A 26871-nucleotide genomic window follows, 5' to 3' on the forward strand; every position below is an offset into this window, starting at 1 on the left:
GTTGCATATTAGTGACCACTGAGAGGCCAGTTCTGTTTGAAGGCTTTGAATTGCTTCCTAAGAGCTGTACTTGCCCACAGGGTAGCTTTTGAAAAGTGACTCTTCTCTGCATTCACACACAGCATGGCTTTTCAGACAGGGCCACCAGGAGTACAAGCACTTTGTTTGGGTAGATGTATTCCTTTCTGTGTGTGTGGGAGGGAATGGTTTATATTTTTCTATGAAATGCTAAGCCTGCTGGCTGGGCGCAGTGGCTCACGCTTGTAATCCCAGCACTTTGGGAGGCCGAGGCGGGTGGATCACAAGGTCAGGAGATCGAGACCACGGTGAAACCCCGTCTCTACTAAAAAATACAAAAAATTAGCCGGGCGTGGTGGCGGGCGCCTGTAGTCCCAGCTACTCGGAGAGGCTGAGGCAGGAGAATGACGTGAACCCGGGAGGCGGAGCTTGCAGTGAGCCGAGATTGCGCCACTGCACTCCAGCCTGGGCGACAGAGCGAGACTCCGTCTCAAAAAAAAAAAAAAAAAAAAAAAAAAGAAATGCTAAGCCTGCTTTGGGGCCCCCTGACTGCTCTCATGTTTCCTTCAGCTTTTTGATCATGTTGCTGAGTGCCTGGGAGATTTCATGGAGAAAAGGAAGATCAAGGACAAGAAGTTACCTGTGGGATTCACGTTTTCTTTTCCTTGCCAACAATCCAAAATAGATGAGGTAAGGATGTTCTGGGATTATCGGGCTCTGCAGATGCCCCGGGTTGGAAAACCTAACAAGCCCTTTTCTCCACAGCTTTTCCCCTTTGTTGGCAGAATGGTTTGCGTGTCTGGTATTTTTAAAGAAACGTTTGCAGAAGTTAGTGTGGTATCATGATACAGTGTTTACTTTTTCACTTACTTTAGTTATTTATGTATTTTTAGAGACAAATCATGGTATTTTTGGCCACTAGGTAGACAGAAGCATTTATTAATCTTAAGCAAGCAAAGGAAAATAAAGTAGGTTTAATGGTGGTGGAGAGAGGTGGGAAAGCTCTTTGCCAGAATTGCATGGTGTGATGTTTATCTGGAAACTGCCCTGGTTACTGCGAATATGCTCAGGGTCCTGTCCCTCAGGTGCCAGGGCTGCCTCTCCACAGTGGAGCTGGTCAGTGGCTCCAGCCCCAGGGATGCCCTTGGTGACCTCCAAGGTGACTTGTTGTACCCACCTTCCTGTTTGTCATCTATTTGTTTTTTCATTCATTCATTCATTCAGCAAGGATGGACTCTGACCTACCGTATGATAACACTGAACCTCAGCACTGCAGGAATACAAAATAAATACATGCAGCCTTGTTCTTTTTTTACCTGGAGAGATAGAAACCACACACGCCACAAACACAAACCACCCATGAATAAACTTCTAATAATACGAATTCTGGGGTTGGGTGCAGTGGTTCATGCCTGTAATCCCAGCACTTTGGGAGGCCGAAGCAGAAGGATCACTTAAGCCCAGGAGTTCAAGACCAGCCTGGGCAATCTGTACAAAAAGTTAGCTGTGTGCGTTAGCATGTGCCTGTAGTCCCAGTGATGTGGGAGAAGCTTGGGAGATTGAGGCTGCTGTGAGCCATGATTGTGCCACTGCACCCCAGCCTGGGGGACAGAGTGAGACCTTGTCTTTTTTTGTTTTTTTGAGACAGAGTCTCCCTCTGTCGCCCAAGCTGGAATGCAATGGCACGATCTCGGCTCACTGCAACCTCCACCTCCCAGGTTCAAGCAATTCTCCTGCCTTAGCCCCCCTAGTGCTGGGATTACAGGTGCCCACCACCATGTCCGCCTAATTTTTGTATTTTTGGCAGATACAGGGTTTCACCATCTTGGCCAGGCTGGTCTCAAACTCCTGACCTTAGGTGATCCGCCTGCCTCAGCCCCTCAAAGTGCTGGGCGTGAGCCACTGCGCCCGGCCAGGCTCTGTTTTAATACATACTTCACAGGTAGTGCACGTAATCTTCAAGCATCTCTATGAGTTAAGTGCTTATGATTCCCACTTTACAGATGAGGAAACTGAGTCTCAGAAGGGCTAAGAACCTGTCCGAGGTCACCTAGCCAGGAAGATTCGGTGCTCATAACTGGTCTACTTTGCTGCAAGTTAGTAGCATTTGGGCTCAGGGCACCTTCCACACTTGCAGGGAGCACCCCTGGGTCCCTTTATGCCATTAGAGTAAGCGCCCTTTCCTGGGCACTGCTTCCTGTGGCTGGAACCCTTACATCTGTAAAATTTGTGGAATCAACAAGAAGGGGCTTGAGAGCGCAGCAGGCCAAGATGAGCGCAGAGGTCTCCCCAGGGTCACAGGGCTTATTAATGGCAGGCCTTGGGCCAGGGTCCCAGGCCCCACCTCCCATCCAGTGCTCCACCCACCTCCAACATGTCTAAATGCCTCCAAGATGTTCTGTCTGACCTGTTACGCTTTCAGGAAGCTGTGGCCATATGTAGACTCTTGCTCTGGTTCTGGTATCTGAGAATGCCCCTCCAGGGTGTTCAGATCAGTTTGGCCTCCCCTGTGTCCTTCCAAACCCTTTGGCAAGGCCTGTTGTCAGTACAAGTTTCCTTTGGCTTTTGAGAACTGAGACATGACAGTCACTCCGCCTTCCCTTGTGAAAGGTGGGCCTGGGATGAAGAGACTTTGGTGGACTGCATTTCACCGTCGTTCACATGTGCTCTCTGTAGTAATTAACTGAGTGCTATCCCTGTGCTGGGCATGGGCTAGGCCCTGGGAGAGAATGGCCAGAGTGTATTTATTTTGTATTCCTGCAGTGCTGAGGTTTAATGTTACCATACAGTAGGTCCCATAACAGCAGATGTAGCCTGTTCCCCATGAAGGTGCAGCCTTCTAGGGACAGAAGTGTTGCAGGAGGTGGGGGGAATGACTTCCTGGGCACCAGAGCCTGCAGGGTGGAGTAGACGCCCAAGAGGGGGCATTGTGAACACAGAAGGAGCCAGAGGTGGGGGGCGTCCCACCTGCCAGCCTTCACTCCCTCTGGAGAATGCTTCCTAGGCTGGGCCAGGGTACTTGCCGTGGCGCCAGTAGATCACAGACCCTCAATTTCCCATCCAGAGGCCTGTGCATGTTACTCCTTAGGGCTGGCTGAGACCTTCAAGATTGTCCACTTCTAGATCAGCTCCCTGTTTCTAGAGGAGCACAGTGAACCTCAGAGGAGTGAAGGGAACTGCCCAGCAGGAAATGGACAGAGAGTATGAAATGGGACCAGGTCTCCAGATTGCCAGCCCCACCTTTGTCCCACAACAACTGGTTCTCTGAGGCTTTGGAGGAGGAAGAGGGCTGGTTGAGAGGAGGCAGACAGTGTCCAGGGCTTTTGCAGTTCCTGACTTAGCTTAGTTGCTGCTGAGCAAAGAACCACCAGTTCTCATCAAGGGCTGCCCTCCCTGGTGCATACTCCAGTCTGTGTGGCTCCCACCGTGAGCTGGGGCGGGGCCCATTGCTCAGAATCTATCCCTGAGCTACCTCTGCAGGCCTGCGGGGCCTGGACCGTGAATCTTCCAACCCTGCTGCGTTTATAGTGACTTGCCCCATTCAGAGTAAAACAGCCAAGTATAACAATTATTTTTCTGTTCTCATATCTTTTTAGTTTTTTTTTAAGAAAACAAAAGCAATATGTAAAACTATCAAAGTAAGATAAAATTATAGAATGTTTACCATTGGATGTCTATCCTTGATGTTTCTCTGCTAATATGCAAAGTGAAATAGGATCATACTGTGTAAATAGGGGAGTCACCACTTAGAAATGGAGGTTAAGTCCCAAAGCTGGTGAAGAGGCACAAATCATGTGTAGTCCACATCATTCCCTAAATGTCTGGGACCTGGCTCTTAAAAGCTCAGCAGCCATGAATTATCTTAGCATTTTTTTTTTTTTTCCAATTTGGCTCTGGCTTTCTTTTCCCAGGGCTATGGAAGCTGGGGTCTGGTTGAGAAGCGGGGAAGGGGACCAGGGATTTCTCTTGCTCCCTTTTAAAATAGGTCTGGCTGCGCAGTTGGCATCGAGTTAGATTGGCAAGCCATGTGGCATTACTGTCCCCACATCCACTTGCTTTCTTCTGGAGTGAGCTGGATATTGTGAGCAGGTTTCTCCCCACCCTATCTTCGCCCCCAGAGAAGCCCATTGTGTGGATGATCGGGAGATGGAAATGAGTCTGGGCCCCTCCCCAAGCCCAGTGTGATCTGGGAGGAGCCACTTGGCCTCTGCTTCATCCCTGTCCTGGAGCAATGCCGAGGGCCTTGGGGTGCTGCAGGCCTCCCAGCCCTCATCCAGCCCCATCCATTCTTCTTTGCAGGCCATCCTGATCACCTGGACAAAGCGATTTAAAGCGAGCGGAGTGGAAGGAGCAGATGTGGTCAAGCTGCTTAACAAAGCCATCAAAAAGCGAGGGGTAATTTCTCCTGGGCCCTCTGCCTCAGCCACGCAGGGGTGTGGGGAGCAGGGCTGCATTCTAAAACAGACCATTGCCCTTCCTGGGGGGCAGTAGTGCCAAAGCCTGAAGACCCAGGCAGGGGAGAGTTGAGGGTTCACAGTGTGGAATGGTGGGGATGGGGATGGTGCAAAGCCCACTCTCAGAGGTGCTGCCTAGAGGACCCAGGCCTGGAGCAGGGGGTCACCTCCTGACAGGAGTGCTGGGCTATTCAGGGAGTGGGTGTCATGGATGCAGCCTGCTGTGCTTAGAACAAGGGCAGAGGAGCCCGCCTTATGGGGGATGTGGACCTCCTGCGGAGGTTTGCAGAGGAATGTAGCTCCATGAGTAAAATCCCCACTACCCAAAGACTCTTAAGCCAGGTAATTAAGGGAACTGTGAGGTTTTCATAATTTAATCACCATGCTCTGATCTAGTTAATTTGAGTACCAGCTGTAATGAAACCAGCACCACTCACAAAAGCAGGGGTTCTGAAAACGGGAGCACTTCTGCCAAGCGCTGTTAAGGTGTGTGATCTCTGCTCCCATGTGTGAGTGGACAATGACACCCCGTTATCTGTCCCCAGGACTATGATGCCAACATCGTAGCTGTGGTGAATGACACAGTGGGCACCATGATGACCTGTGGCTATGACGACCAGCAGTGTGAAGTCGGCCTGATCATCGGTAACGTATTCCCCTTTGCCCATCCATTTGTTCGGCCCATCTTTCCAGGTGGCTCTGCACCCTCCCTGTGGTGTGGTCATAACTTCTGATCTTGTCCTGTCCAGGCACTGGCACCAATGCTTGCTACATGGAGGAACTGAGGCACATTGATCTGGTGGAAGGAGACGAGGGGAGGATGTGTATCAACACGGAATGGGGAGCCTTTGGAGACGATGGATCATTAGAAGACATCAGGACGGAGTTTGACAGGGAGATAGACCGGGGATCCCTCAACCCTGGAAAACAGCTGTGAGTCTTTGACTTTTGCTTCTAACCACGTATGTGACTTAGGGGACATTTAATGAAAGATTTGGGATGGGAGATGAAAAGGGCATAAAGCCAAGTGATCACAAACAGAAAAGCCTGTCACTTTTTTTTTTTTTTTTTTTTTTGAGGCAGAGTCTTGCTCTGTCACCCAGGCTGGAGTGCAGTGGCTCAATCTCAGCTCACTGCAACCTCCACCTCCTGGGTTCAAGCGATTCTCCTGCCTTAGCCTCCAAGTAGCTGGGATTACAGGCATGCACCATCACGCCCAGCTAATTTTTGTATTTTTAGTAGAGACAGAGTTTCACCATGTTGGCCAGGCTGGTCTCAAACTCCTGACTTCAAGTGATCCACCTGCCTCAGCCTCCCAAAGTGCTGGGGTTACAGGCGTGAGCCACCTAGTGCAGCCTAAAGCCCATCAAATTTGCATTATTTGTTGCTCCTTGTTTGGTGAGCTGCACAGCTGTAGAGTCTGTAGCTGAAAAGCACCTTTAAAATAATCTTCTCTTTGTTTAATTACACTATGATTGTGTCCTTGTAAAACATCATGAAAATGAAAAGCACAGAAGCATTGATGCGTCTTGGTGTGGGGCTCACAGTGAACCCATCTGATGGGGAATGGGGCCAGAGTTGAGCAGGTACTGGTGGTCAGGGGAGGAGATCAAGAGGTGAATGGGAGCCTAGGAGCTCAGTAGCCCCTGAAAAAAAAAAATTCCTCAAATTATCCCCTGCCTCACAAAAATTAATAAATATGAATGGTTCAAAAATGCTCCCCCAACAAAGCACAGAAAAGTTAGTGTAAATGTAAGGTTTAAAAAATATCTCTATGCTGTAGTCACGAGTGTTGCTGTTCATGGTAAGAGAGGCCACATGGTATGTGGGGCATCTAAAGGAGATGAGTGTCCATTCATTCATCACATATTTATTGAGCACTTACTATGTGCTGAGCTCTGTGCTAGGCTCTGAGGATCCAAAACAGCACCTTCCCTCCCAAGACTTACAATCTAGATGGGGAGGTAGGGCAGACATGCAAATATCTGTTGTGCAGAGGAGTCATGGTAAGAAGAGTATAAGTCATATAGACGTTAGGGAGAATGGAGAAGCAACCTTTTTCAATGTCAAGCATGAATAGACACATCAGATAAAGAACATCAGACTTACAGGCAGGTTGTTTTTGGCTGTGGAAAGCTCCTGGCTACAGAAGTAAGAGTGATATTATTCAGGTTAGAGTAGGTATTGCTTTCTCTGAGCCACTTATTTCCTGAAGTGCCTGCTCGCATTTCTCTGTGATGCTGGTATGCTGCTAGCTGTCTCTGATCTACCCAGCCTTCTAGCAGCCTTATCCTAGAGTTGGATACTGTCAACCTATAGGGAGATGTTCACTGACTCTGTAGACCTAATAGCCCTTATCCTGATGCTAGAGGGAAACAGGAGTTTACTAGCCATATTGAAACGCATCACCCAAAAGATCTCAATACTGCAGGCTGGACAGTTGGCCTTTCCACCTGAATTAATGGATTTTCATCAGTGGCGAGCTCCCCACCACTGGAGGTGGCAGCAGTGAATAAACTAGGTTTCTCAGTGAGGGAATTCCCAAGTTCTTACACCCAGAGTTGAGCATCACCATTGCAGGCTGAGACTGTGGTACCAGCTTGGTGACAAGGGACCCCAGTTCCAAAGTTCTGACAGTCAAAGGTTTTTTTACCACACCCCCCCACCACCCCGCCCAATCCATTGACCCCATTGGCATGAACTTATTACTTCGCCTATTTGTGTGTTTCACTGAATAGCCCTGAATGTGCTTGATGGCAGTGCTGCCTCAGGCACCTCTGGGGGTATTCTGTGACACATGGCATGTTTACCCTGTTGCATCTCTAAAGTTCTCAAATCTCCACATTCCCAAGCACATGTGACCCCAAAGGGTTTCAGATAAGAGGTTATACACCTGTACTTACTATCAGTCACTTAATGAGAAGTCTCTTTTCTTAGAAGTGCAGGTGGGGCACGCCACTTGTGGTAACTCAACAGGTAATGCCCAGGCCCTTATCCTTGGTCTCAGTTTGGGAACCCTGCATGGCTTGGGTGTAAACTTGGATCTCTCTGCTGTCCATTGATGTTTGTCTGAATTTTTCCAAAAAGATGAATTGTATCCCAAGGCTAAACTATAAACTGTGTTTACAGTTGGCTTGCAATAAATATTTTTGAGATGGATGGATGGATGGGTGGCTGATGATGGATGAGAGATGAGTGGGTGGCTTAATGGGGATACAGATGAGAAAGTGAAAGGTTGGGGCAAAATCTCTTTTCTCAAATATGTTTCTTAGTTGTATTAGTCTGTTTTCACACTGCCTATAAAGACATACCCATAACTGGGCAATTTACAAAAGAAAGAGGTTTAATAAACTTACAGTTCCATGTACCTGGGGAAGCCTCACAATCATGGCACAAGTCATGTCTTACATGGATGGCAGCAGGCAAAGAGAACTTGTGCAGGGGAACTCCTCTTTATAAAACCATCAGATCTCGTGAGACTTATTCACTATCATGAGAATAGCGTGGGAAAGACTTGCTTCCATGTTCAGTTATCTCCCACTGGGTCCCTCCCACTACAACATGGGAATTCAAGATGAGATTTGGGTGGGGACACAGCCAAACCATATCACTAGTTTACTGCATACTGTAGGCCAGGTCTCATTGAGAACAATTCCAAGGAAATGACAAATTCCCAAGTTGCATCACATATTCCTGGAAATAGGCTGTAGGCTAAAGAGTTTTTTTGCCTGAGCAAATTTTTGCTGTGCCCCCAGGCTTCTTTCTGAATCTTTGGATCTTCCGTATGTCTTTTTTCCATGGAATGCCTAGTTCTTGAAAGCCATTTTATCCTCTCTGTGGCAGGGAAAGATGTTTGCTCCATTTGACTGATGGGAAAATTATGGCCCTAGAATAGGACAGAGGTGACCCAAGACTCATTGTTGAGGTGTGGTCTGGTGTAGGTTTGGGGATTTTTGCCCTGTTTGAAGGTTTGATATTTTCAGAGTGAGCTTCCAGAATCTTTTCTCATTGGTAATCAGGAGGATCTAGGGAAGTGATTTTTCATCTCTGAGTACACATTAGAGTTACATAGGGGTCTTTTAAAAAAAATACTGATGTCCAGGCATCCTCTCACTAATGATTCAGTTGGCCTGGGTTGCCCAGTCCTCTGTATTGTAAAAGCTCCCTGGGCAATTCCAATTTTTAACCAGCGTTTTTTTTTTGTTGTTGTTGTTTTGTTTTTTGAGACAGTCTTGCTTTGTCACCCAGGCTGGAGTGCAATGGCGCAATCTCAGCTTACTGCAACCTTTGCCTCCCAGGTTCTAAGTGATTCTCCTGTCTCAGCCTACCGAGTAGGTGGGATTACAGGCGTGTGCCACCACGCCTAGATAATTTTGTATTTTTATTAGAGACGGGGTTTCACCATGTTAGCCAGGCTGGTCTGGAACTCCTGACCTCAGGTGATCCACCCACCTTGGCCTCCCAAAGTTCTGGGATTACAGACGTGAGCCACCACGCCCAGCCATTAACCAGGTTTTAAAACCTCAGTGTGTTAGATTTGTGCAAATGCTGTCAGTGCCCAAGTGGGCTCTAGACTACCAACAGCTACTTATTCCATTTGCTTTGATTGGAGTTAGCATTTAACTGAGTACCTACTGTATACAGTGGACAGGGAGGACATTGTCATAATAGCTATGTGGCTCCTGCCTTCATTGGTAGTTACTGCATTTGGGAGGCAGCAGAGGAACCTGCTTTGAGTATTCAGGTCCCACCTTGCCCCAGAGCCAGAAGGTCTGTTTCTAAAAGGGATCAGTCTTTTGGCTTCCTTCCTTTCGCCCTTATATTCCAGGCCTTTGATATTCTTGCCACATGTTTGTCTTATACTGTGGAGTTAGCCCCACCTTTTATTTCATTTTTAATTCTCCTTCCCTTTTGTTTCCTTGAGGTTTCTTTTTTTTTTCTTTTTTTTTTTGAGGCGGGGTATCACTCCGTTGCCCAGGCTGGAGTGCAGTGATGTGATCTCGGCTCACTGTAGCCTTTAACTCCCAGGCTTAGGTGATCCTCCTGCCTCAGCCTCCTGAGTACCTGGGACCACAGGCAGCAGTACCATGCCTGGCTAATTTTAAAATTTTTTTGTAGAGACTGGGTCTCCCTATGTTGCCCAGCTGGTCTTGAACTCCTGGGCTCAGGTGATCCTCCTGCCTCCACCTCCCAAAGTGCTGGCATTACAGGTGTGAGCTACTGCACCTGGCCTGCTTGGGCTTCTTGCTCTTCTGCTTTTGCTCTGTGTTGTGTCTGGAATCTCTGGGATCTTGGATCCTTTTTCCCCGTGATTCCTTATCACATTCTTCAAAATGCAGAGCCCCTACCCCACACAACAACACAGCAACAGCAGTGACTGCAAGAGCAAACGCTGGTGGTTGGTGTTCAGGAGAGCTCTTTGGCCTGGATGGTGGTTGAGTAACTGTGTGCCTTCAAGTCAGCACCCAGATGCCTTTTCTTTTTGTGGTTCTGCTGCTCCATGGAATTTCTCGGCAGCTCTGGTCCTGGTTTGCTTGGCCATGGGCCTCTGTCTCTTTTCTTTCTTGGGCTTCTAGCTGAAGCAGACCCAGGGTGCTGAGGGCTCCTCATTGGTGTGCAGGTCCTTGCCCATGACTTCTCGTGGTTGATGATGCCCCCCTCCCCCATCTCAGCCCTTCCTGGGCCCACCAGCAGGCAGAGTGGTTGGAACGCTGCCACGCTGCCTCTCACTGCCTGTCTGTGGTCATAGGTGTCCGACTGCCGAGACACCTGGGCATTACCTGTTCAGTTATCACAAGGAAAAGGGCCCGGGCATTACCTGTTCAGTTATCACAGGTGGCATGCTCTGAGAGGCAGATCATGACTTGCTCGATTTCATTAATTTCACTTGAGCAGACGGGAAGCACGCTGTTGGAACAGGAGCCGGTCTCCATGAGCCTTGGTTTAAACAGAGAGAAGCTCATGAGAGGTGCTATTTGCTTGTTCTGCTGCTCTAACAGGGCCTTTAGGGACTGGGAAAGGACAGACCCTGGCCGTGGTCCTCTATCTGGAAAAGGGGTATCACTATCCATACGTGTAATAGGCCATGTAGAAAAGGGAGCAGATTGTTCTGGGTGTCTTTAGAAGGCAGAGTGAAAAGCAGCGGGCAGAGGGTGCCAGGAGGCTGATGTTAGCCCATCCTATGGGGAATGCCCTTTCTCTTGTCACACTGCCCAACAGGGAAGGCTGCCTAGGGAGGACAACAGGCAGAGAGGCTGGGGTAAGGGTGGTCCTAGTTGGCTGCTAGCATGATAGTGACAGCTAACATTGAGTGACACTGTCCCATGAGACAGGCAGAAGTGCACAGTGGTTAGGAGTACAACCTCTGGTGTTAGATCTAACTGGATTCAAAATGTGGATTTGCCGCTTGTTAGCCCTGTCCATGGGCAAGTTATATAACCTTTCTGTGCCCCTGTTTCCTCATCTGTGAAATGGAGATAATGTTAATGTCTCCATCCTAGGGTTGTAATGAGGATGAAATAAGTTAATACAGGTAAAGTGCTGGGAAAAGTGTCAGACACATAGGAAGGGCCACAGGCACTCATTATTAGCCAGATATTGTAGGACTGTCTGACCTATATTAACCCATATCCTCCATATAACCTTACAGGAAAGCAGTCAGTATCTCATTGCACAGGTAGGGAGGCCAAGGTGAGTAGCTCAGTAGTGGCTCTGCCAGGGCTCCACCAGCGCTGAGATTCCTGTTCAGGGCTACACAGAGGCTGTTCCCACAGGAGCCTGGGGCGGCACCAGACTCAGAAGGGCACTGTCCTGCCAGGGATCTTCTGCCTGGCTGCAGCCAGGCGGTCCTGTCTGGTTCTGTCAGGAGCAGGAACAATGAGGACTGTGTTTTTAAGGAGGCTCTGTGCCCTGTGCTGATGATTGAGGGCCGGGTGCTCAGGTCTCAGCAGCATCCTTGGCTTCTGGGTGGCTCTGGTTGGAACAGATTGTTTTGCTGTGTCACAGCCAGCTGTGGGTGTGCCAGCTGGGCTCCCGCAGAGGAGCGGCGGGCTGCTCTGATGTGCGCCCACCTCTTCAATCTGCTCTGCTCAGGGGTTCCTCCTGGCCCCTCGTCAGCCAGGATGCGGGGGCTGAATCTGGCTCACATATGGCATGGAGCCCTGGTTCTTGCCAGCTCCCGGCTAGGCCTTCAGCAATGCGTGTTGGCTTCCATCTCTACACCTGGCTGCCTCTCCCCTGCAGCACTGGGCTCATTCTGTGATTGGTCAGTGCTTGACCGGGGCTGGAGCAGTGGGGTGAGCTGATTGGCTGTCAGTATGCAGAGCCCAGCCCTGGAGTTTAGGGTAACATCAATGGGGGAGGAGTGAGTTCCTCAAAGCAAATTCTTGATCCTTTTGGCCGGAGAAGGAGAAAATCATGCCAGGGAGGTGCCTAACAAATGTCCTGACAGTGGCCCCAGGGGGAGTGGCTGCCTTTCCCTCGGAGAAGCTGTTTACCCTTTCTGAGCTGGGAAATGGGGAGAATACTTCCTGGCCACCTCCTATCCACAGGGCTTGGGGTGTCCCATAGGAGTGGAGGTGAAAGTTCTTTGAAAAGTATAGCATACAAGCCAGGTGCTGTAGCTTGTGTCTGGGAGGGTCGCTTGGGCCCATGAGTTCGAAACCAGCCTAGGCAGCATAAGGAGACTCCCCCTCTACAAAAAATTTTAAGAATTAGCTGGACATGGTGGTCTAGCTACTCAGGAGGCTGAGGTGGGAGGATGGCTTGAGCCCAGGAGGTTGAGGCTGCAGAGAGTCGAGATTGTGCCACTGCACTCTAGCCTGGGCGACAGAGTGAGACACTGTCTCAAAAAATAAATAAATAAGTAAATACATACATAAAGATAAAAAATAAAAAGTATAGCATACAGTTTAGGAGATTATCATATTTTGCACATTTCATGTCTGGGGCCTTCTTGACATCTGCAGTCTAAATCCGAACGCTTGCCCTGCCTTCAGGCAGCCTTCCCTGCCTGCCCCTGCCCATGGTGTTCTCCTAGTCACAGGCATGGGGTCTGGATGACTCCTGCCCTCTCCACAGTCGGCTTGACTTCCAATCCCTCTCCCTCTGCTGTTCAGTCACACAAGCGCATGGTTTTGCCTGCCAGCGAGGCTTGGGGGCTGGTGAGGGGTGAGTTGGGGCTTCCCATTCCTTTTGTGTCTGTCCCAGCCCTTGTGTGTGGGGCGCAGAGGAAGGCTGACAAGTGCCGGTGTGCCTTTCTTCCGCAGGTTTGAGAAGATGGTCAGTGGCATGTACTTGGGAGAGCTGGTTCGACTGATCCTAGTCAAGATGGCCAAGGAGGGCCTCTTATTTGAAGGGCGGATCACCCCGGAGCTGCTCACCAGAGGGAAGTTTAACACCAGTGATGTGTCAGCCATCGAAAAGTAGGTACCATCCCCTCAAGGCTTTCCTGGGGTGTTGGGGCAGAGAAGAGCAATTGGTCCCTTGTTACTTCTTGAGTCCAAGTCTGGTGGCTTTTCTTTCAAGAGTGTCATGGCTTTCTGGGTCCCTGTCCTCTCACTCTTAGCTGACCCATCCTGGGCCGGACTCCCTGCAGGCACTTGTGGCGGTTCATTAAAGAACGACATAGTTAGCCTCAAGTGCACAGGTGATTTTCCTGCCTAGCTACGAGAGCAGCCTCCTCTCCCACCCCCATCAGCCTGTCACCCCCACCCTCCACAGGCACTCAGGGTAAGATTAGCGTCCAGGAAGCAGACGATTCGAGCAAGGAGCAAGGAGCTGGCGAAGCCCGGAGCCTGGGTTTTTGGAATTCCACCTTCCACTTCCAGTCTGGAGACCTCCAGACTATGTTGAGGGCACTAAGGGCATCTTAGTAACCTCAGAATGTTAATTAGGTGCTCCCTGAAAAAAGACTTCCTTGACCAATAGGATTGCGAATATGGCACATTTATCTTCCATTTTACAATATTATGGTAAAATAAATACAGACTTACAGTAAAAAAGAATAAGAAGTATAAAGTATAAAAATACAGATTTATAGTATCATCAACACATTAAAGAAAACCCAGTTCGCTTTGACTTGTCATTTCCCAGACTTCTTTTGTGCTTGAAACCACCCCTTTCCTGCCACACACACATTCTTTCAGGGGAAACCTGTTAACAGCCAGAAATGTGCCCTGGCGTGCAAGTTTGAGAAACACCGGTTAACAGATGAGACAGGACAGTTAGAAGGAAGGACAGAGCCAGCCAGCAACTAACTGCAGCCCCTTGGCATCACACAAGAAACCTGGGATTCTCTGTCTCCTTATGAAGATTTGCATCAGCTCTCTTTGAGGTTACAGAAGGCAGCTGCTGGAAGAGGAAGGGGGTTTATCTGGAACAACTCTTCTGCCAAATCCATGTGCTGGAGTTTGTTCTATGATCACTCTCCTGAGTTTCTAGCCATCCCTTTTCATGAGTCTCCTGGTCAGTGGCTGGGAAGGAAGGGGAGCAGGAGACTCGTGGATTGTCTTGAAAGTCACGGCCAAGTCAGGAAATGCAATGCCTTCCTCTTGGCCTGTTTCTGGTATTGACTCTTTGGTTACCAAGAAACACAAACCCAGCTAGCTCAAGAAAGCATATATATTATAATAAAGGCTATCTCAAAAAAAAAAAAAAAACCTGTAAAAAACATCCTACAAGAGCAGATGTTAGAGGCATTCTCTAAAATCAGGAGCAAGACAGTATCACCAGTTTCTATTTGGCATCGTACTGGAGTCTTAGCCAGTGGGTTTTCGTTTTCGTTTTTGTTTTTTTTTTTTTAAAGAAAAGATGAGAGAGAAATTAAAGTTATGAGAATCAAAAAAGAAGTGAAACTGTCATTATTTGCAAATGGTAAAAGTCTATATGGAATACCCCCAAAATATCTACAGACAAATGAATAGAATGATGGGAGAGGTTAAAAAGATGTCTGGACGGGGTTTCACCTTGTTGGCCAGGCTGGTCTCAAACTCCTGACCTCAGGTGATCTGCCCGCCTTGGCCTCCCAAAGTGCTGGGATTACAGGCGTGAGCCACTGTGCCTGGCCCCCATCCTCTTTTATCATTTTTTAAATCTCTTCTCCCATCATAAAATTAATTTCTGTCATATTTTTTGGTCAGGTAGAGTTGGGAAAGTCCCACACTCTCCTATTCTCCTATTACCTTAACATCCCAAGCTTCATTTCCTTTTTCGGTCTTTATGAATATATTTATAAGGACAGAATTAAGATAAAATTGATTTCCCCATTCTCTCACTTCCCTATTCTCTCACTTCCCTATCTTGTCTTCCTAGACCCCACAGAGTTAAAACTTGTATATTGTTTGTTTGAGGTTCGTGCTGCAGTAACAGGCACAGTATTTAATTGCACATACAGATGTTTGCTGGGTATATTCACTGTACATTTTATTTAATCTGGTTTTTTGTTTGTTTGTGGGTTATTTGGAGGGAGGTTGGTTTTATTTTTAAATATTAAAAAAATCTGTCAAAAAAAGATGTCGGGAGATAAGATACAGAAGTCAACTGTATTTCTATCAGCAATAATAAAAATATGTACATATTTTAAAACACATTTTTAAGAATAATTTTAGATTTACAGGAAAGCTGCAAAGATAGAGTGTATGTATATGTGTTTGTGTGTATGTGTGTGTATATATATACATGTATGTATACATATATATTTTAAAGACACCATTTACAGTAATAACAAAACTATGAAGTACTTCAGAATGAATCCAACAAAAGATACACGAAACACGTGTACAGAAAATTACAATTTGACTGACAGACATCAAGGAAGGATGTGTAAGCATCCAGGGGCAACTCACAGACCCCACGAGTGGGAGGTTCTCCTGAGCCTCATGAGCCCTGGGTGGTGGCAGCCATTTCTCCACCTGTTCAGAGGCCACATAGTCTTGCCTCTCCACTTCTCCTCACGGTCCTGGCTTGGCATAGTGCACCCTGGTACAGTTTTTCCTATTACTACCTGGCATTTCTTATGGAGGAGAACCCTTCCCGCGCTCTTCTCAGGCATTTGACAGTCTTCATCCCATACCATGCACACGTGGTAAGTGGGGCTGTCCCTTTCCAGCACCTTCGAGCCTCAGCGCTTTGCACTGCCTCATGTGGTCCTCAGTGCACCAGTATTGGCTTCTAACTTCACAGGAATAAGGAAGGCCTCCACAATGCCAAAGAAATCCTGACCCGCCTGGGAGTGGAGCCATCCGACGATGACTGTGTCTCGGTCCAGCACGTTTGCACCATTGTCTCATTTCGCTCAGCCAACCTGGTGGCTGCCACGCTGGGCGCCATCTTGAACCGCCTGCGTGATAACAAGGGCACACCGAGGCTGCGGACCACGGTTGGTGTCGACGGATCTCTTTACAAGACGCACCCACAGTGAGTCTGCCCTTTGCTATCATTGGCACTCTGTACCCATTGTGGGTAGGGACCTTCTCCAGAGATCAGACTTTTGTACCTGGTAAACGTTTTTCGGCAGACAGGACAATGGTGGTCGGGGGCTGTGGCTCATGCCTGTAATCTTGGCACCTTGAGAGGCCGAGGCAGGAGGAAGGAGTTTGAGAACAGCCTGGACAACGTACTAAGACCTCATCTCTACGAAAAATTGAAAATAAATAAATAGATAAATAACATGCTTAGTTCTGGGCATAAGGTCAGTGTTGCCCACTTGGGAAGTATCGCCCTTAGTCGATTCTTGCTGGTATTGCTTCTGCACTCCGTCGTTACCTCGCCCTGTCAAAAGTCGAGATGGAGATTTCTGTAGCTGTTGGCCCCGCTGGGTGGAATGTGTCTGTCTCTCATCCACATTTCATCAGGAGGACCTTGGGTCATAGGTATGGTACCCACATTCTTGTTTCAGAAGCTCCTGTTAAAACCCCTCAAACCCTCAGACTTTACTTTTTTAAATGGGCAGCTTGTCTGTGCTTGGCCTCTGAGAGCTGGAGCTGCAGGAGCTGTAAGTTGACCCTATTGGCAAGGAGGTACTTTGTTCCCCATGCAGCCTTCTGGTCTGTCAGTGGCCCCAGCCAGTCCTCATGCCATCTCACCTTAGTTTTCGAAGCCACGTTGTCCTATGAGAACGTGGCTTGTACTTTTTTTAAAAGGCTAAAGGTAAATTCTAAGTCATTATTTAATAAGTTTTAATGATAGCCTGTGACATGATTTTTTTGCACAGGATCTCAGAATTGTTTCCCACTGTACATATAAATATAATGTGCATGTGAAGCACCCATGTCAGTACTGCACCTTCACGCCCAGTTCTGGTGATGGCTCAAAGAATGTCGACTTAAATTGAAATAGTTCTGGCCTGGCATGGCAGCTCACACTTGTAATCCCAGCACTTTGGGAGGCCGAGGCAGGTGGATTGCTTGAGCCCAGGAGTTTGAGACCAGCCTGGGCAATGTAGCTCTACAAAAAAATCATACAAATTATTAGCTGGGTGTGGTGGTGTGCCTATAATCCCAGTTACTTGGGAGGCTGAGGTGGGAGGATCACTTGAGCATAGGGGTGCAGAGGTTGCAGTGACCTGAGATTGTGCCTCTACACTCCAGCCTGGGGGACAGAGTGAACTCCTGTCTCAAAAAAAAGAGAGAGAAATAGTTTTGTGTTGCTGAGGGGATAGGGTTTGAGCCAAGGACATAATTGTATTTTTAAAACATTTTTAAAGTATTTGCAAAATTCTTGGTAATGAAACTTTTATTAGCCATTTCTTTCTTTTTTCTTTGTAATTTCTTCGCTAATTTTTTGGACAAGAAAGCCTAGGGATTTGCAGCATCACATTAGAATTTTTTTAGATTACAGTAAAATACATATAACATGAAATATATCATCTTAACCTTTTTTTTCTTGCCCTGTTGCCCAGGCTGGAGTGGAGTGGAGTGGTGCGCTCTCAGCTCACTGCAACCTTAGCCTCCCAGGTTCAAGCAATTCTCCTGCCTCAGTCTCCCTAGTAGCTGGGATTACAGGTGCATGCCACTGCACCGGGCTAATTTTTTGTACTTTTTTTTTTTTTTAGTAGTGATGAGGTTTCACCATGCTGGCCAGGCTGGTCTTGAACTCCTGACCTCAAGTGATCCGCCTGCCTCGGCCTCCCAAAGTGCTGGCTTAGACATGAGCCACTGTGCCCAGCCCACCTTAACTAAATGGTACAGTTCAGTGGTATTAAGTACATTCATACTGTTGTGCAGTCATCCCTACGAGCCAGGACTCTTTTCATCACAGTTTAAAAAATAGCTTTGATTAATTGTTTCTCATTTCAGAAGTAATATTCACTCAGTATAGAAACTTTAGCTAGTTCAAAAAGTTATGAAGAAAATAGAAATCATCCTTATTCCTACCCCTTGGAGTTGACTGCTGTTAATATTTTGGGGGAACTGTTTTGCCAGCCTTCCCTACAGACAGCAGACCACAAATTCTGAAGAAGTTCTGTCTCACTCCTGTCCCAAAGCTCTCTTCTAGCCACTAAGAAACATCCAGACTTTTATGTGGCGAGGGAAAGAGCCAAGTGAAAAAATGAGTGATTATTTATTGAACCCCTCCTCAGCACCAGTTACTAATCCGAGCATTTTAGTGAGCTATTAGTTCCCTCCACCTCACTGACACCCAGATACTGAGACCTTCATTTACTTCAGGGCCAGCTGTTCAAGGTTACCTGAGGTGGAGCGGGTGGAGCTTGCCCTTGTTTTCCCATCTGACTTATTTTTTTTTTTTTTTTGAGACAGAGTCTCGCTTTGTTGCCTAGGCTGAAGTGCAGTGGTGCGCTCTCGGCTCACTGCAACCTCGCCTCCCGGGTTCAAGCGATTCTCTTGCCTCAGCCTCCCGAGTAGCTGGAATTACAGGCATCTGCCACCATGCCCAGTTAATTTTTTGTATTTTTAGTAGAGATGGGGTTTCACCATGTTGGCCAGGCTGGTCTTGAACTCCTGACCTCAGGTGATCCACCTGCCTTGGCCTCCCAAAGTACTGGGATTACAGGCGTTAGCCACCTTGCACTTGGCCCCATCTGACTTTTGAACATCGTGCTTTTGACCACTGTGCTGTATTATCTTCCTGTCATGGTGGAGGGCAAAATCTTTTTAGACCTGGAATTTTTTGTATGTGATACTCATGTAATAATGAGAGTCTTCTCTTTTTATGTGTGATTATGAACGATTTCATTTTTCCTTTTTACCTCTCTGCATTTGCTAACTTTTCTACAGTGGATGTATATGATTTGTGTAATGAAAAAAGCAGGTGCAGAAAATGGAATTAGGCTGGGCACAGTAGCCCATGCCTGTAATCCCAGCACTTGGGAAGCTGAGGCGGGTGGATAGCTTGAACCCAGAAGTTTGAGACCAGCCTGGGCAACATGGCGAAACCCTGTCTCTACTAAAAATACAAAAAAGTTAGCTGGGCGTGGCCCCAGCTACTCAGGAGGCTAAGGTGGGAGGATCACCTGAACCTGGGAGGTTGAGGCAGCAGTGAGCGTAATTATGCCACTGCATTCCAGCCTGGGTGACAGAGCAAGACCCTGTCTCAAAAAAAAGGAAAAAAAAAAGAGTTAAAGAGTGGAGAAAGAAAGGGTGGCCAGAGGTCCCCAATAAATGCTCAGTCCAGCTGTTGTGGAATGTCCCCCCTGCCCCCACAAGGTATTCCCGGCGTTTCCACAAGACTCTGAGGCGCTTGGTGCCGGACTCCGATGTGCGCTTCCTCCTCTCGGAGAGTGGCAGCGGCAAGGGGGCTGCCATGGTGACGGCGGTGGCCTACCGCTTAGCCGAGCAGCACCGGCAGATAGAGGAGACCCTGGCTCATTTCCACCTCACCAAGGACATGCTGCTGGAGGTGAAGAAGAGGATGCGGGCTGAGATGGAGCTGGGGCTGAGGAAGCAGACACACAACAATGCCGCGGTTAAGATGCTGCCCTCCTTCGTCCGGAGAACTCCCGACGGGACCGGTGAGGGCCTGCTGGGGGCTGACATGCCTGTCCTGCTCCTGCCAGGAACTGAGCCACAGTGGGAGAGGTTGGATTTGCCAGTGGATGCCTTCACACTGGTGATGCATGATTTTGCCAGAGCTAGAAACTCCCTCACACCTCTGTTTTCCATTTTTATTAACTGATTTGTCGTGTGTGTGACTCAGGGCAGTAAATTTTCCTGGTCAGAGCTCCCAGGCAAGTGCTATCTCTAAAACCACAGCCCTGCTCAGAATAGTGCTCTTAGCTGGGCAAGGTGGCACATGCCTGTCATCCAGCTACTCAAGAGGCTGAGGTGGGAGGACTGCTTGAGCCCAGGAGTTCAAGACCAGTCTGGGCAACAGAGCAAGACCCTGTCTCAAAAAAAATTAAATGAATAAAAAAGAAGTGTTCTTAAAAGCTGGGCAAATCCCACAGCACTGATTAGGTTTTCCCAAAGCCAAGGTAAGCCAGCAGAAGGATAAACACTCAGTGTACCCTTCTTAAATCTTGATAGAGTATGCACGAGGCATTCAGGGCCTGGGGAGTTTCGCATTCAGGCAAATTGTAGGACAGAATCCAACCCTTTATGCTAACCTTGGTAGTTTTCACTGGAGCTGATCATTATGGGGAATCTGAAGAGCTTTTCAGGTGGGTCCTTGGAGTAATGAATGTTTGTGACAGGAATGTGTCCTATGTGTAAGTTACCTGATACCACATTATAAGCCACCCTCACACTTAGGCTTGAAACAACCACCCTTTATTATTGTTCATGCATCTGTGGGTCAGTTGGACAGTTCTGCTCATCAGGGCCAGGCTCGGCTGACCTCTGCCGGCCTCATTCCTGCATCTGCAGTCAGCTGTTGAGTCAGCTGGGAGGCAGATCTCAGACGCCCTTCCCCACATGTCCAGCAGTTGGCTGTTGGCTGGGGTGCAGGGGCCCCTGGCCCTGTGTCTCATCCTTCAGTGGGCCACCTGGCTGTTCAAGTGGTGGCAGCAAGGGCTGCAAGGGAGAGGGGAAAACTTCAAAGCCTCCTGGAAGTCCAGGCTGGGGATAGGCTCAGCTTTGCTTCTGCCACACTCTGTTGGCCTGAACAATCCTAGGGCTGGGCTAGATCCCAGGGGAGGAGAAATTGATTCCATCTTTCAGTGGGAAGAACTGCAGTCATGTTGCAAAGAAGGATTTTGCACATGCAGGGAAGGGAATGATGTGGCTGTTTTTGCAAATACCCCACACTCTGACATAAATTACTATTTTTTATAGGAGATTTTCATTGTTGCAGCCCTGGTGAAGTCTGTGTATTGTGACAGGTGGTTTACTCACATGCTGTCCTCCCAGAGTGGCTCCAAGTCTGTGGTGGTCAGAGATGTGGTGCCCACTCTTCCTCTGGGTCTGTGCTGTGTCCTAAAGGGAGGAGTTGCAGCTTCTCCTCTATGTTTGCTATGGGGTTCTCCCCTTGAAAGTCTGGAGTCTTGGGGTTACTGGCTGCCAAGAGGCACTTAGCTGTTTTTGACATTCTTTACGTTTTTGACTCAACAGAGAATGGTGACTTCTTGGCCCTGGATCTTGGAGGAACCAATTTCCGTGTGCTGCTGGTGAAAATCCGTAGTGGGAAAAAGAGAACGGTGGAAATGCACAACAAGATCTATGCCATTCCTATTGAAATCATGCAGGGCACCGGGGAAGAGGTGAGATTACAAAACCATAGTGCATATGCACTGCACACACGGCCAGTGGCACCGGCAGTCACATGATGACCAAAATCCTCCATGGGATGCCCACATAGATTTGTGTCCTTGTGGCCCAGAAGCACCAGATGCTTTTTGCCATGCCTGGCTTGTGACACTCTGGTGGCTGAGAAGATTCTGGAAAAGGAGGCTCACTCTGCATGTGTGGGGGGTGTGTTTGCATACGTATGTGTGTATACACACTTTGGTCCATGTGCACTGATAAAATTAAAACCACAGACAGCATGGGCGATCCTTTCTTTTCTCCTGCAGCTGTTTGATCACATTGTCTCCTGCATCTCTGACTTCCTGGACTACATGGGGATCAAAGGCCCCAGGATGCCTCTGGGCTTCACGTTCTCATTTCCTTGCAAACAGACAAGTCTGGACGCGGTGAGTCTCTGTCCTTAGGGCTCAGTGATCGGGCAGCACTGAGTCCCCTGTGACCCGGGTGGGCTGGCCCTTGAGGCCTTCTCCAGCCTCAGTGTCATTCCTAGACGACAGTCACAGTCACAGTGGGTTGAGCCAGGCTTTATTTCACAGCCTGCAGGGCATAATGAGACTCTTCTCTCTTCTTTTCTCTTTGAAAGCATCACCTTTTCTGGGAAACCTTCTGGTCCTCCAGGCAAAAAACGAACCTCATCCTCTTCTGTGCCCCCTGTTCATTTGATTGTTGCCTTGCTTATAGCACTTCTTACGCAGTTAGTTCTTAGTGTCTTTTGTTTCTGCTAGTGGTATACTCCGTGAGCAAGGACCTGTATCCCCGCATGCCCTAGCACAGTGTCCAATCAGAGGAGATAATAAAAGTTTGTTCAATACATGGGATGAATCTGGGTCCAGGATCAGAGCTTGAGCACCTGTTGACTACTGAGTGGCTGGGCTCAGAGCTGAAGGTTACAGCTCCTGCTCTTTGGAAGGCCTGGGAGAGCCGAGTCCCTAAGACCAGCGGCTCCAGCTCCGTGCAGTCAGGGTTGGGGAGTGGATTCTGGGCAGAAGGAACCAATGGTGCAGAGTCATGGAGGCAAGACCCAGCCTGTCACGCTGGAAGAGCTATAGGTAGCTCTGGGTGTCACAGGTGGAGACGTGACCAGGCAGGAGTTCTGGAGGTGGGTCTTAGGCCAGGGTTTAAGGCTTAATGAGCAGCCCTAGGAGAGCTAGGTAGGGTCACCTACCTCTGTAAACCAGTTAATCCAGTTACGTCGCTGACTTGGGACTTTTTTCTTCTGAAACTCTTTTAGAGCTCAGGAGTTAGATCTGTTTGTTTGTTTTTAAAGCACTTCACTTATACCTTCACCTTGGATTCATCATAGTCAACACACACCCAGGGTACTTTCTTCCCCAGGAAGTGTTTTAACTTCAATCCAGTGAAACCTAAAATATACTTTAGGTAGTCACAGTATTACTAAACTCTTAGGATCCTTCAGTTATAGTGTCAGTAGACTCTTCTGTACAGCTGGTTATGCCAGTGGCAGCACCAGGCTTGGAATTGGGTGATCTGGGCTCTTGTCCAGTATTGAGTGCCTTCTTTGCCGTCTGCTGAGTGAACTTAGACATCGCTATTTACCTAATGTGCCTCATTTGCTCCATCTGTGAAGTGTGATTATTTCAGACCCCTGTGAGGATGGTGAGGAGGATCTATTCATATTTTATTGGTTTGTCCTCAGATGTTTGAACTCTGTCTCCGATGTTGTAAGCCCTCAGCAGTTGTTGACTCAGGAGGGAGGGTTGGAATTTTGTATTCTCCCCTTCCGGGTTAATTACACAGGACTCTCCTGGTGCTTTTATGTTGTAGGGAATCTTGATCACGTGGACAAAGGGTTTTAAGGCAACAGACTGCGTGGGCCACGATGTAGCCACCTTACTAAGGGATGCAATAAAAAGGAGAGAGGTAACTATTAAAAGAATGTTTTTTTAAATCTTTACTGTTTTAGGGGTTTCTAAAAAGTGTATTTGCCTGTTGTAAAGAATTCAGGCCAGGCGTGGTGGCTCACGCCTGTAATCCCAGAACTTTGGGAGGCCGAGGTGGGTGGATCATGAGGTCAGGAGTTCGAGACCAGCCTGGCCAATATGGTGAAACCCCGTCTCTACTAAAGTTACACAAATTAGCCAAGTGTGGTGGTGCACACCTGTAGTCCCAGCTACTCGGGAGGTTGAGGCAGAAGAATCGCTTCAACCCAGGAGGAGGTTGCAGTGAGCTGAGATTGCACCACTGCACTACAGCCTGGGCGACAGAGCAAGACTCCATCTCAAAAAAATAAAAAATAAATAAAAAATAAATAAATAAATAAGAGTTCAAACAATACACAAGCATGTGACCTGACGAAGAAAAGCTCCCTATTTCCTGACTCCACTGCCCGCAATAAAATAAGGGCTCATAGGTTTGTGTTGTTAAAGGATTATTATTATTATTTTTTTAGAAAGGTAAATCATGACTCTCATACAAATTGAAAAAGAGAGAAGCAGCCCCTGACAGGTGGGCACAGCCTGGCACTCTCAGTTAGGCCTTGGTTTTCTCCTGTGGAACACAAACAATTTCACAGAGTCCACAAACAATTGCAGAGCAGAAACATCAGACACAGCCACTCCGTCCGGGACCATCATGGATTTAGACAAGAATAAGACCAGTCTGTAACCATAGAATTGCCCCTGGTTCCTGACAATATCCAATCCAGAGCAAAGCCCCACTTCTTTAAACCTTCCCCCAAACCACAACACAGACACAGATCCAAATTAAATTTTTTTTTTTTTTTTTTTTTTTTTAGAATTTTAAAGCTTCCTTTTTTGAAACAGGGTCTTACTCTTATCACTCAGGCTGGATTGCAGTGGTGCAGTCTTGGCTCACTGCAACCTCTGCCTCCCAGGCTCAAGCAATCCTCCCGCTTCAGCCTCCCTAGTAGCTGGGATTACAGGTGGGCATCTACACCCGGCTAATTTTTGTATTTTTGTGGTAAAGATGGTGTTTTGCCGTGCTGCCCAGGCTGGTCTCCAACTCCTGGGCTCAAGCAATCTGCTTGCCTTGGCCTCCCAAAGTGTTGGGGTTTTTAAATAGAGGTGGGGTCTTGCTATGTTACCCACACTGGTCTTGAACTCCTGGGCTCAAGTGATCCTCCTGCCTCACCCTCCCAAAGTGTTAGGATTCCAAGCATGGGCCACCACACCAAGCCACTTTCCGAGACGCCCCCTGGGGTGTGTTCTCTGGTGTTGCAATGAGTCAGTAAAGCCCAACTTTGTTAGATTATAGGTGTGTTTCTGGTGGTCTTTGGCTGGAGGACATTGAAAAAATATAAAATGAAAAATTCCCAAGATTTAATTTAACTCACTAATTAATGAGGGAGTCAGTAAGAGACTGTTTTAAATTTTTTTCTTTTGACTTTTTTTCAAACCCCATTACACTGAGCAAAGTAAGAAATTTAAAAAACAAAACAAAACAAAACACTTCAAATGACAGTCTAAAGAGCAGACAGATACCTAAGGCACTAGGCTGTCGGGGAAGCTGAAATGAGTGTCTGAAAGAGGGCTGATTTGTTTGCTGTCTTTTGCAGTTAAATAGAAAAAAAAAGAAAGAGGGCTGAGTTGCATCTGGAAGGGTATGCTACACAACTTACAATATTTCATTGAAAATATAGCTGCAGGTTGGGTGCAGTGACTCACACCTGTAGCCAAGGCAGGAGGAACTTTGGGAGGCCAAGGCAGGAGGAACGCTTGAGCCAGGAGTTGGAGACCAGCCTGGGTAATGTAGCAAGACCCCGTCTCTACAAGAAATTAAAAAATAAAAAATTAGCCGTCATAGTGGTGCACAACCTGTGGTCCCACCTACTGAGGAGGCTGAGGTGGGAGGATTACTTGAGCTTAGGAGGTTGAGTCTGCAGTGAGCCATGGTTGGGGTAGTGCACTCTAGCCTGGGTGACAGAGCAAGACTCTGTCTCTTAAATAAGAAAGGATACCTGCTGATCTATTTTTGCCTGCTTCACAACTATTAGTGTTAATTCTTCTAGCTTGCTTTCCATGCATATACCAACACACACACACACACACACTCTTAAAAAATAGGAATTATACCATATATACAACATGACAACTTGCTTTTTTGATTTAATATGAAACAGGTATCCTTCCTCATCATTGCATTTAGACCAACCTCATTCTTTTTCCTGGCTGCGTAGGATTCCAGCATATGTCTGAATTGCCTTTTACATAGCCCATTTGACCTACACTTGGGCTGTTACCTCTTTCTGACTATTGCATGTCATGCAGTAAATATCCTTGTATGTGTGCCTTTGTGCACCTGCATGGCTATTTCTCAAGGACAGATTCTGAACAATGGGTTTGATATTTTCCATTTTGCCCTCTGAAAGGCCATAATCCTTTAAACTCCAAAGGGAAGAAGCTATTTGACCATTGCCCCTTGTCTCTCCTATTCTATGATTCCCTCTAATAGTATCATCTGTAAAATGGGTAGAATACTTTCCCTTACTTAGATCTCATGTTTCAGATATATCCTTAATAGCAGGAGTTTAGTCTGTGAAGGAACATTCATTACCTTTTTGTAGGCTGGTAAGAAAACCATCTTAGATGATGACCAGTGGCTCTCTGACTGTAGTGCAACACACAGAACCAGCAGCATTCAAGCCAGGCATAGTGATCCTATTCTTAAAGCTGTGTCCCTTTCTTTGCAAAGGAATTTGACTTGGACGTGGTGGCTGTGGTCAACGACACAGTGGGCACCATGATGACCTGTGCTTATGAGGAGCCCACCTGTGAGGTCGGACTCATTGTTGGTGAGTGTCCTGGAAGGTCTCTCTCCCTGCAGAAGGGAAGGCTGGGGTTTGCCTGTTTTGTGGGGCTTTGGCCCAGCAGCTCGGTCCTCTGTATGGGGTAGTCTTATCTGTCAGTATCATTTCTTGACCAGCTCCAGAGTTCAGGGCTGGATGAAGGCTGCAGAGTCTCCGGCGGTGGGAGGTGGGGGTCCTTTCTTAAGACACCCATAATGCTACACATTGCTAATGATCAGACTGTCAAGAACTGAACTCTCCAGGAATGAGGCCCCAAAAGGCTCACGTGGCTTGAGTGGAGACAGGTACCTGGAGCGGGCCTGGCAAACATGGCAGCTCTGTGGGCCTTGTATGGAGGGGCTCTGGGCAGGTATTGCAGGGGGATGGGGTGGGGAGGGAGTCTGGGGCTGGAAAGGAAGTAGAGAGACCTCCCGTGCTGACCACACTTAGAGCATGGAAAGGGGCAGGATGGTCTTGGGCACCATTTTGCCTTTAGCAGCCACTGTGTGTGCATGGTCCCAGCCACTGAAGGGGGTTGCAGAGGGGTTGTCTCTGCAGCTTGTTGCCTTGTAATCCAAACACATTAGGTGTCTGGGCCTCGAGCACATAATTCCTGAAGCATATTGATTTGGGCTATGAGGAAACCATTTGTCCTGCTGGTCCTGCTCCTCACATCAGGGGATGCTGGGAAAGACCCCAGGGAGTTTCTTAGCCAACATCTGCGACTCTGCCTGGCGAGTGAGCAGTGGCACCCCAGCTACTGGATCAGTTGCTGAGTGTCTAGAGCTTGGGAAGAGGCCTCAGCAGGCTGCCTTCCAGGTGCCAGGAAGAACGCTTCATTCATTGTTAAGCCACTTTTCGCTTCTGTTGAAATTTAAAAAAAAAACCTAGGGAGCAGCTCCTGGTGAGAGGTTGTTTGGGGCCTGGCTTTCTC

The 26871-nt window shown here is 47.8% G+C and overlaps 1 protein-coding gene across 4 annotated transcripts in view; it reads left to right on the forward strand.

The window, feature by feature from the left end:
- The window catches only part of HK1 (hexokinase 1), a 114510-nt gene that overhangs the window by 76014 nt on the left and 11625 nt on the right, over window positions 1–26871 (forward strand). For 3 of the 4 annotated variants that reach the window (XM_055274533.1, XM_055274535.1, XM_055274534.2), the window contains 11 exons: window positions 589–708; window positions 4318–4413; window positions 5018–5117; window positions 5222–5405; window positions 12740–12895; window positions 15654–15887; window positions 19136–19440; window positions 20978–21126; window positions 21439–21558; window positions 22958–23053; window positions 25844–25943. In XM_055274533.1, coding sequence (XP_055130508.1) covers window positions 589–708; window positions 4318–4413; window positions 5018–5117; window positions 5222–5405; window positions 12740–12895; window positions 15654–15887; window positions 19136–19440; window positions 20978–21126; window positions 21439–21558; window positions 22958–23053; window positions 25844–25943 — 1660 coding nt within the window. The remainder of the gene's footprint in view (window positions 1–588; window positions 709–4317; window positions 4414–5017; window positions 5118–5221; window positions 5406–12739; window positions 12896–15653; window positions 15888–19135; window positions 19441–20977; window positions 21127–21438; window positions 21559–22957; window positions 23054–25843; window positions 25944–26871) is intronic. The other variant, XM_055274536.2, reaches the window with a different exon arrangement.

The sequence above is a fragment of the Symphalangus syndactylus genome, chromosome 4, assembly GCF_028878055.3.
Source record: "Symphalangus syndactylus isolate Jambi chromosome 4, NHGRI_mSymSyn1-v2.1_pri, whole genome shotgun sequence".
Lineage (NCBI taxonomy): Eukaryota > Metazoa > Chordata > Mammalia > Primates > Hylobatidae > Symphalangus > Symphalangus syndactylus.